This window comes from Hermetia illucens, chromosome 1, assembly GCF_905115235.1.
Source record: "Hermetia illucens chromosome 1, iHerIll2.2.curated.20191125, whole genome shotgun sequence".
NCBI classification, from domain to species: domain Eukaryota; kingdom Metazoa; phylum Arthropoda; class Insecta; order Diptera; family Stratiomyidae; genus Hermetia; species Hermetia illucens.
Genome location: NC_051849.1, coordinates 131,787,618 through 131,799,183, shown reverse-complemented (window position 1 = coordinate 131,799,183; position 11,566 = coordinate 131,787,618). Strand labels below are relative to the sequence as shown.

General features: G+C 38.8%; 1 protein-coding gene across 1 annotated transcript in view; it reads right to left on the bottom strand.

The window, feature by feature from the left end:
• Positions 1-254: 254 nt before the first annotated feature.
• The window catches only part of LOC119647311 (transport and Golgi organization protein 1), a 31,848-nt gene continuing 20,536 nt past the window's right edge, over positions 255-11,566 (bottom strand). The window contains exons 9-11 of the mRNA XM_038048229.1: positions 11,302-11,519; positions 10,646-11,233; positions 255-857 (exon numbers count right to left, since the gene is read on the bottom strand). Of these exons, the coding sequence (XP_037904157.1) occupies positions 769-857; positions 10,646-11,233; positions 11,302-11,519 (895 nt within the window). The 3' untranslated portion in view covers positions 255-768. The remainder of the gene's footprint in view (positions 858-10,645; positions 11,234-11,301; positions 11,520-11,566) is intronic.

Genomic DNA, 11,566 nt, shown 5'->3' with positions numbered 1-11,566 from the left:
ATATGAGATTTATTACAGCGATCGACATAAATCTGGCATCTGCCTTACCACGTCTTTAACACTATAATTTCCAAACGACTCCGAATACCGAATGCCCATACATTCTACACTATATCCAGATACAATTGATGCCAAAAAAAAATTCGATTCCGCAGATCCGACACACGGGATTACCCCCTTAACTCTTACGTTTCAATGATTAGTAGTTGTTTTGTATGTAAAGTAATGACTACTAGACTAAATAAAAGGCAAAATTTGTTTGGCTACTTTTCGCTTTATTTTTTAATATAACACGAAAAGTTCGGAAACGTTCGTATCACTTTATATTCTCGCCGTTTGTATAACTTACAAAGTCGTTCCGAAGGAACAAATAAGTTGCTATATTACACCTAAAGGATTCTGACGCTAGCTGTAGTGCTTATAGTAACTAATGTTCGAACATATTCAATCGTCTTTTTCAACTTAAAATAGCAAAAATAAAAATAATCATTCGGAAAATAAATTTGTTTCCTAGGAAAAATCGTTTAAGAGAATCAATAAAAAAATGCAATTAGTGTTAAAATATTTACGACATTTGAACTTACATACATTTATAAAGAAAAAGAATTTTGTATTGTAACACTTTGTGTAACGTAATTATTTTTATTTTTTCTGATATTTTTAGTGAACAAATTTTTGGATATTTGTTACAAAACCACTTTCAAATAACTTGATTTACCATAAAAAAGACTAGGCATGTGTCCTCATATTGCTATCACCGAGTTCCCATCACACAAGCGGTTTGTTCTTCCCCTTCCCTTTGCCTCTGCTCCCCTTCCGGGAGTCGTATGAATCTGCTGAACCGGAGCTGAGAACACCTTCAATGAAAAGTATGAAAAAAAAATTATTTCATGTGTCGATCATAGAGTGTTCAATATTTTTCTTAAAAATTATATTCAAAAACCTTTACTCTCAGATGTTTCCATAACACTCCAAAACATTTTCACTTGTGAAAACTTCTTCGATGAATCTTCGTACAGTTGAGTAAATGTATCACAATGCATGCATTATGGAAGGTGTAATGGATTTTAATTGTTTTAATAGTTTGCGAATATGTTTCAATGGGATGAAAGAATTTAATCAAATTTTCAGGAAAAAGCAAATTGGACTCAATCGGAATTGGATTAAGCATTATTAGAAGGCATTTTACCAGACCAGTAGCGCAAAAACAAAGCAAATTTTTAGGAAGTATAAATATCACCAATGGATTAGAAATTTTCTCCAGTGCAGAACAGATCATGGCTAAGTCTCTTTCAACATTGATAACAAAAAGATCAAGATTATTGCATTTAAATAGCAGCTGCAAGTAACTTGGCAGTAGCCATTGCTATCAAACCAGTTTCACTATATGCCGATAGTTTATTATTACATATATCGATAGCTTTTTCGTCACAATCCCTACTTTTCAATAAATTCCATGTTTTTCCCCCCAAATAATTTTTCCAGGCAAATTCAAACTTTTCCTGAATAATTTCGTACATTTTGCGAACAATTTCAAATTTGCTTCTTTCTTTAATGGAAACCTTTCATTTGACACGGAATTATACGAAATTTTTAACTTCGACCTGTTATAACTTAGTAATAATAATCGTTGGCGCAACAATCCATATTGGATCAGGGCCTTGAAGTGTGTTACAGCACTTCATTTAAGACCGTAACGGTACACTACAGTAGACTGTAGGAGGCAATGTGGTCAGCTTTGCGCTCTCCCGATATTATTACCCTGATTTGACTCAGGTCCTCATTCACAGATGAGTCGACTGGTTTCCGACATCCAGTCACGATAACAAATCCCACCGCCGCCAGTGAGATTTGAACCGCGGCCTTCCGCTAGGACAGCCCAGCGCTCTAACCACTTGAGCCGTCCGGACACGTGTTATAACTTTGTTCGCGATAATCACTAAACTTTCCAGTATTATTCGCCACGTTCTTTATGGTTTTGCTCAATTTAGTACTCCTCGGATGAGTAAATTGAAAAAACTTGGTAGAATACTATTATTAAGTTCATTTGAGTACGTAAATATAAGGGTCTAATATATATTGAGATTTCATATAAGCGCATCATCGTAATTTTTTTCAGATCTTTGGGTTGGGTGCTGTCTCATTTTACACACCTTTTGACTTTTTATTCTCTTATTTCGTAACGGAAGTAGAAACTAAGATTCAAAAACATTGAAGCCTTTCATTTGATATCCTACACGGATACATTTGGAGAAATTGAACACACAAATTAATGACATGGGTTCGGGTCTCATAATTTCCATATGCCCACCAAATTTTAGTTCAATCGATGTAGGATTTTTTGAGAAAAGCAAACCCAATTGAATAAGCTTTGTTCTATAAAAGACTGCATTAGGTGAAGTACACATTGGATGGGTGGCTTGGTGGCTAAGACAACGGAACCCAGTGCGATAAATGCTGGTAAATTGGCCTCATCGTGCATTAACTCGCAAGGCAGTGATTCAGATATATTAGCACGAGTTTAATTTCCGCTTTTCTGATCGGCTTTCTACCACCTTCTTTGGCAAAATGTGTCGCAAACGTGAACAAGACCAAAACCAACACTTTCCGAAGGAGACAATTAGGATCGGTAGTAGACCTTGCCCGTGTGAGGAATACACGCAGTGTAATCTTGATGCTTGCCTAACAAACCCTCAATGATGTATAAAAGAGAAGGTTTCAATGTTTATTGGAAAATTGCAGCAGGCTTGCACCTTCTCTTTCTCTCGGCTTACCACTTTTAAAAAACGAAACTCAATTTTTAATAGAAGTCGGTAATTGAAGATTGTCTGAAAATACATGTGCCTGGCAAAACGCGAGGAAAAAATTGCAAATGGTTACTGCGAAAGACAAAACCAAACATTTTGAGGATATGCATAGAGTGGTTTATATCAGGTGCCGATACTATTACTGAAAGGCAAAGGCACTGATCGCTCGTTCTAAGTTGTTGTTGGAGACAACTACCACAATTTTCCCGAGAGATATGAGCTCTGTAACCCTCGACGATCTGTAGTATCTGGTTGAGAGTACCATCGTAGATGCCGCGACGAAATTCACAGACAATAAGATGCTGAGACCGGATGGAGACTCGAACAAGGCTCTAGAAGTAGCAGTTAGGACAACACCAAATTTTTATAGAGGGGTTTTATAGAATGTTATAAAGAAGTATTCCGCACACAGTGGAAGCCACAGAATTTCAGCCTGACCTCAAGAACAGCGAAACCAAGGGAAAACTCTTCCTCATGTAGACCGATACACGTGTCAAACTGTATCTGTATCTGTTTTCTCAATTTTCTTAGAAAGTTGCTTTCGGCGGTATAAATGAGCTGATTGAGCGTCGGCCTCTTGATCTCATTGCCATAATTTGAAATTTGATTTCCATGGATGTTTATGTTCCTCTTTGTGTTGTCTCAGTGCTGTGAGCTTACCATCAAGTGTGTAGAATACTGCAGCATTATGAAGCCACACCGAAGTCCGGTACGAGGAAACAGATTTTTTGAGTAAAATTGGAGGTTATCAACTATGTCTTCATTAATTTGACCACTACGATACTACAAAAGTAGAAGCATTTTGTATTTTACTGCCGGAGCTTTACTAAACACCAAACAAGGTTAGGATCTGTCTCAAAAAAGTGCTTAACATTAGAAAATATAATAGAGTTCTTGCTGTTGCTGGAGGCAAAGAAAAGTTGAGCGAGCTCGGGAAGATGTTACGAACTATGTATTCATGAAAACCTTTAACAGAAAGAAAACGGAAAAAGGTAAAAAAATGCCACGGACTATTATTAAAGACTGATCTACCTCCCCGATAAATGCTTTTGAGCAGTTCCACAGAGAAGTTAAAGTCCAGAACTATCAAAAAAGGGTTTGTCGCTAGGTTTTGTTTTCGGACACGAATTTATTTTGTGGGAATTTCGGATTTAGACATACATATATGGTTGTCATTTACGCCTGACTGGGGCACCTGCATGTCATTGTGGACGGTTTTTTGAAACCGATTTCAATTCCCCCAGGACATCCCGCACGCTACCCCTACTGTACTGCGCTATATCCGAAAGCGGATATAGTGCAGGACAGAAACAACGCTTGCTAGATGTGCAAACTGATCAACATCTCCCCATTAATGTAGATAGGAGGAGTGCCATGACTAGTCATAATGGAACTTTGGTTTTGCTGGTGTTAACCTTTCCAATTTCTTGACTCGGTGAAAGAACCAGAAAACGTCATCAGCGTATTCAGGATGTTTGAAGAATCTTCCAGACAATGCATGAAGAATGGCGTCGATAACAAGAAGAAATAATATTGGTGACAGGATACAACCATGTCGGACTCCGTACAACATTTGATATCTGACATTTTGCGCGGTTATATATCACTCTGATAATAATTATTAGTTTCGAAATTCCCCTTCCGCCTACATAGAGCATTCCAGATATACTCAGTGTTCACGCTGGCAGAAGCCTCCTCTAAGTCGATGAAAAGCAGGTGAAGCGGACTTATGTATAAACTCCCCACATTGTTCCGAAATGATTCAGGATGCAGTATTGTCAGTGCAAGACGACCCAAAGCAGAAGCCAGAATGCTCTCTTTTGATCGAACTTTCGAGATATCTCTTGATACCTTCCATGATTATTTTAAATATTATCTCGTCGATGGCAAGAAACACGCAAATATTCTTCCATTCCTTACATTCTAGACCGGTGCCCCCTTTTTGGCATCTCCTTCTTCATCTTTCTTGGAAACATCTCGAGCACTTAAAATGACCTAGAAAGTAGTGAGAAACCTTTTATAATTTTCGGAGCGCTGTTTATTTCTTTTAGTGCAATGATTTCATTTGCTTTTCTCTGCATATGGTGGCATTTCACTTTCCCGGCTCGCGTTGGCCGCTTCAGGTATTGTCAATAAGCATACCTAGTAATAGTAGGTACCTCTTCACATTCAAATACATTCTTTCCTTCGCCGCTCTCCTTAATTAATTTTTTTAGGGTGCCTCGATGGTTCAACGTATTTGAGCCAATTCCAAGACTACTTTGTTGTTACTAAATTATGATCAGTCATAGTAGAAGCCTCTAAATTTTCCAGCATACAAAAATGAAGTGATACGTATGTGGTCAATTCGGTTATGGAAATGATTCTTTGTGACAGTCTGCAGGAACATTGGAGAGTTTCAACCAGCGCAAAAATCTGGGTTGCTCTTGGCTGAGCCAGTGAAAATGAATTTTCAATGTCCAGTAGTAGCACTCAATATCATTTTAGGCCGCATTTACGATGGGCATTGTGCCCGGATGGCTCAAGTAGTTAGAGCGCTGGGCTGTTGTAGCGGAAGGTCGCGGTTCAAACCTCACTGGTGGCAGAGGGATTTGTTATAGTAACTGGATGTCGGATATCAGCCGACTCAGCTGTGAATGAGTGCCTGAGTCAAATCAGGGTAATAATCTCGAGCGAGCGCAATGCTGACCACCTTGCCTCCTACAGTGTACTGCAGTATACCATTATGGTCTTGAATGAAGTGTCCTCTAACACACTTCAAGGCCCTGATCCAATATGGATTTTTGCGCCAACGATTATTATTATTATTATTTACGAATTGCAGAGCAAACGGTCCGGTGCCCATAGAATTGCGCAACTTTTTTAATTCCGGTGAATAATACCAATGACGAACTATTGTTAACGTTGCGAAGTTGTCTGAACAGGCTTGGAGTTCATTTCACTGGATTTTAACGGAAGGACTGAATAGGAAAGGTCCTGCCATATGCCCCTTTATACCACGGTTTTTCAAGAAAAAATCATGGTTTGAAAGGTATGGATACTATGTTTAGAATAAGCTCAAGTAAATATGGTGATTCTAGCCACATGCATGGTAATTCACAGATTTAAACTTACCATCAAGTTTCCTATCAGTATCACAGCGAGACAAACTAAAAATGATCCTAGCTCAAAAGATCTAGGGGGAAATGTCAGCAAGATCCAAGGACCAAGGCGAAATCATGTTTGAGCTGAAAAAATCCAGCTTAGGCAGAAACGATGACTTTCGTAACAAAGTTTAAACTCACTCTGGGAGAATGGCACAGTAACATACCTACTATTAATGATGGCAAACTTGTTCTCGAAGCAAGGGGACAAAAGGTGATTGGCGGTAATTTTAATGTGCCCCCGAGTAGAGAAGAAGAGATAATAATGCAAGGGACCGAAATCTATTAGTAAAGGCTTTTGCTCAGTAGGACATAGTTCTAACGAACGAAGGTGATGTACACACCTTTTGGAAAAGGGGCCTCAATTGTAGACCCGAAGTGTGTATATCCTTCGCTGGCAGGTAGTACGTCCTGGCACCTTAGCGAGGACTACATACAGAGCGGTCATCAGGCAATTATTTTCGAACTATGAGGAGAGTCATATCGCAGGAAACCAAACGATCAACATCTGTTTGGTAGAAGATATGATGTTATCTTGAAACGGAGAGAAAACTGGGACGAACGAGAAGAATGCGTGTCGGGATATACTGACGTCTTCTACACCGATGGCTCAAATACAGAAAATGGTTCTGGAGCCTCTCGAATAAAAACGAGAAATGGGCTTTTCCTATGCGATCCTAAAGGCTGCAGCTTGCATGATTGACGAGCTGTTGAAGGGCAGCCGCATCGCAATCTGTAGCGATAGTGAAGCTGCATTGAGGGCGTTGAGTAGTACTTTGATCACTTCAAAAATCGTTCAGGAATGTAGAAACCGATTGAATTCTATTTCCAGATTGGATTTACTCTGGGTACCTGGTCATTGTGGAGTAGAGGGAAATGAAATTTCGGATGCGTTAGCAAAAGAGGCTTCGACTTACCCCATGCCCGGACCGGAACCAGCAATTGGGGTGTCGGTAGCATTGGCTGATGCTGCTATCAAAAACTGGGAATAAGCTTCCCATAATGACAGGTGGCGAAGCCTTAATGCTGCTAGACAGACCAAACCCTCCTTCCTCTCTGAACCAAACAAACATACTGCAAAGTTTATCCTGTCGAAAAGCAGGAGGACTTGCAGAACTATTGTGGGCATTCTGACTGGCCATATGTTCAGAATAGGAATTATCCAAGATTATATGGGGAAGCGGAATCTACGGAATATTTTTTATATGAGTGCCCCGCTTACGGACGCATCAGACATCCGAGTTTTGGTGGTGATGTGCTCCAACTACAGCGGATAGCATCATATCCACTAACGGAAATCTTGCGATACATAAATGAATCCGGGATATTCCGTTAGACGGGAATCGAGTACAATTGACCACTAAGGTCTGCAAATTTATGAGAAGACTTTGGCTTATGTGGAGCATATAGTATAGTGTACTTTTATTTGCGACAACTCTTGAGGTACCTTTTATGGAAAACAAATTCAGACAAACCTAGTATCATATCCTATGAACAACTGAATGAAAGTAGTTAATTGGTATAATCATAATGAGCAGTTGTTAAAGAACAACTAAATCGGGTCTATTTTTATTTGAAATCCTCAATAAAAATAAGAAATTATTAACGAAAATACATATACGTAGTTCGACCAGAACTCCTGATGTGTAGAATGTGCAAAAACTGAAGGTCGATCAGCTATTGACAACAGCAGAATATCGAGGATGGCGATGTCATTGCCCAACAGTTGGTTGGTTGATTTAGTTAAAAAATCAAATCATGTGAAGAAGCTAATTGAAGAGAATGAGAAGACAAGAAAAAAATGCAAATCAAATTAGCAATTGCTCTATTCTTCCAAATATCTGCGGCTTACATCAAATGAGTTATTGTAGCTAACATTTATTACACAATATATCACCTCAAGCCAATCAAGTTATTTGCAAGAGTTTCTTAGCTAAATGGTAAAGGAGGATGATTGGTAATATTCCGAAAAACGCCACCTTCCTGGAGTACGACAACTGAAGGGGGGTTATTTACGTGCTCCATGTTTTTGCGAGGATAATACTTCATTAAGGAACGCGATGGGTTCAAACTTTGACTTTTTTCAAACTTATAATGTTAAAGTTTAAAGAAAAAGGATTTATGAAATTTTCCTAGCTGGTTTTTGTTTGCTACAAATTTTTTAATAAAATGTCAAAAATTGATGGCGTGGGTGATTTCGGGTAAAGAGACCTCGAAAAAAAAACGAAAAATAACGTTTTAAACAGCATGAAAATTTCTATAGAATGAACCAAAATCGAGTTTTCAAATTTTTCGGTTTTTGGCGACAAAAAAACCTGATATTAATCATAATATTTAGCACCTACCTTCGTCTCCGAGGTTCATTCTATTGCTTTGAATGTCTACAATAACATATTAATTTCAAAATGAATGATGCAGTGTTTTTTCACCCACGCCAACCCAGTTGTTTTGAGAAAAACGCGTTTCAAAATTTATTACAGCAATGACGGTAGTCACTTTTCAGTACACAATCCGAATCATAACCGGTGAAACCAGTTTCCAAAGTATTCTCTTCTATTTATACAACATGCTGACAAAATGGGAATGTGTAACATACCCATATAAAGGAGACATTTTGGAGAGAAAGGCACGGTACAAAAAGTAAGAGGATCAAAATTCAACTTTGACCTGCCGCATTATATACACTGGCTACGAATTTTTAAAATCGAATATGACTTTCATATTCTTACTACATATTTTCAAATGTCATTCCAACCAAAGTCAATAATAAAATAAATTTTTTTAACCAAAAATTGAACCCGTGACGAATCATTCTCGAACGCATTAAGGGACACCTCGCAAATTTGATCGACAGGGAGCAAACTAGTGTCCATTTTGCACCATCCTATGTCCACCACATTAGTACCCTCCACATCAGTGTGGAACAATGCGCGTTATTTAGATCCTTCAACGATTTCAAGAAGGCTTTAAGCAGGATAAACATGTATCTGGAATGCTCTACGCAGAAGAGGCATTCTGAAAAAACTAATGGCTATTATCAGAATGAAATCTGATGGCGCGTAATGTCACGTGCTGTATACAGATAAAATCTCCGAGGAATTTGAAGTTGAAAGGGTTGCATCTGGTCACAAATAATTTTCTTGGTTCTCGTTATCATTGACATTTTCTATGCTACCTTGCCTGGAGGACGTGGAAGTGTTCAATGGCCTAGGATATTATTCCTCAAACATTTGTTTGCTCTCCCACCATGTCATGGACCTTGTCCAAATAGCTCTTTGACGATGAACACGAATAAAATCAAGGTTCTCAGTCTGACTGGTCATCGCACTCTTTCTATTTACACTATTGGCCAGAACACTATTGGTCGAACAATTGGTATATCTAGGTAGCATTCTTCTGATGACGGCGACACCGAAATTGATGTTATATTAATAGTGCTAAGTCCGCTTTCGGACAGCCTAAAGTAGAATGAATATTAAAACAGAAGCTGGGTAAGAGAAAAGCCCAACATCCGTCTGACAATCATCATAAAAAAAACAAGGGAAAAAGCTGCCACGGATTATTTCGGAAATTTGAAGTCTGGTAAACTACGTGATGCCTTTAGTTTTAAGTGAACTTACATTCGGCGTCGACTAAATAAATTCGTGTCACAAGTTTTGGTTTGGTCGTAATATTACAGTAGATCTTGGCAGTATAATTTAGGTTACAAACGTCTTTCCTGTATAACAAAAGCTATAGCTGTAAGTCAAATGGAATACAAGAATGGTTTCGCAATGGAACGAATGCTGTTTCCAAGAATTCTCCATGCTCCATTCACCGAGATTCACGCTCAGTTCACGGTGGATGAGGTAGCATTTTTATTCTAAATTGGCTTAGGGATATTTCTAAAATTTATCTTTATAGTTATAAGAAGCCCAAATTTGATGACAACCGACAATATTTTTCAATCTAGAAAAGTCTACTTGCAAACTATTTTGTAATTGCTATTAATACTAGTTATCTATTCCATATTTTTATGGAACGCCTATTGATGTGAATTGCATTGCATAGTCGAGATCCAACACTGAAGGGATTATACCAAACCGACTTGAGTCGTTATAGTTAGGTAGATTGTACACCCGTTCCCAGATTATTCTTATTGTTTATTGAAATAATGTATCTCTTCCTTGCCAATTTTCCCAATGCCATGAGCGTGAAATGCGATGATCCTTATGTCTATGTGGGTGCATTAAATGAGAAGTGGTACCGGTCCTCCGTCGAAAAAAATGAACAATAACATTCAACACTTCCGAGCGTTAATAAATGAAAATGACGTTAAACAAAATCAGAAATATATTTCTATCTTGTCTTAAAAAATATACTTTGTTAATATGAAAAAACCAACAGCGAGTCGAATATGTACAATGATTATTTTGGCATTAAATTATAGTCCATACTAAGCATTGCGCTTGGCGGCAGGGTCCCTATCTCAACCAAATGGTGACTTAGTTAATAATAAAAATGTGAAATGAACCAAAGCCTGGATGCCGTACGTACAAAATAAATGCACAATGACGAGCCATTATCATAACTACTACATGATTGCAGGTAATAATGGTACAGAAATAATAACAGAATGAACTAAATAAACTCTAAGACAACAATCACATCACCAATCCGAATCATTATCGTCTTCCGAATCCGTATAGCAACTACCTTTTGTTTTTTTACTCCGATCCGAGTTTGGTGGCGGTGAATAAGCTTTATTGTAGTTGTTTCGATCCCGACCCCGGTCCCGATCTCTGTCTCGATCTCGATCACGATCACGATCTCGGTTTCGGTCTCGCTCCAGATCATGATCTCGTTCTCGGCTACTATAACCACCACTGCCACCACCTCGTGATCGACCATGGGGACTTGGTGGCGGACTGAAATCTGTTTCTGTGTCGTATGTTGAAATCAAATCGGCATTGTAATTGTATCTACTATCTGGCGAATATCTACCATTCTCTGGCGAATACCTATCGCGTTCATCTACTAAACTAGGCGAATATCTATTGGCGGGTGGTGGTGGTGGTGGTGACATTAGCCGGCCTAATGGTGGAGGACGCATTTCGCCGGGAGGCATGAAAGGCGGTGGCATTGACATAAATGGAGGCGGGGGTCCCATAAAGGGTGGTGGAAGGAATGGTGGTGGTGGCGGCAGTCCGCCTAACAATGGAGAACCTGGCGATTCCATGTGTATTGGTGAAGGTGCTTGATTTAAATCGTGATTGGGTAGACCGTCCAACGCATTTGACACTTCTGGAAAAACATTTAAAAAAAAGATTATTATTATATTTTGCAATCGGTGTTTATTTATTGATACTCACTGTTTTGTAAATTAATATCGCTCCCAATTCCATTTCCGGCAATGGCTGTCAACTTGCGTCGCAACGTTGTCGCTTCGGCTCGTGCCTCCTCCAATTTACGGTCAGCTTGACGAGCTGCAAGCCATGTCTCGTGTGCACGGTTTTCTAGCGATGTTATTTGCGCCTTATGTGCAGCAGTCTGTGCCTCGATTTCAGCACGCAATGAATCATTTTGAGATCTAAGCAAAATCAATATTTTCAATAAAGGACAGAAATAGAGCACACT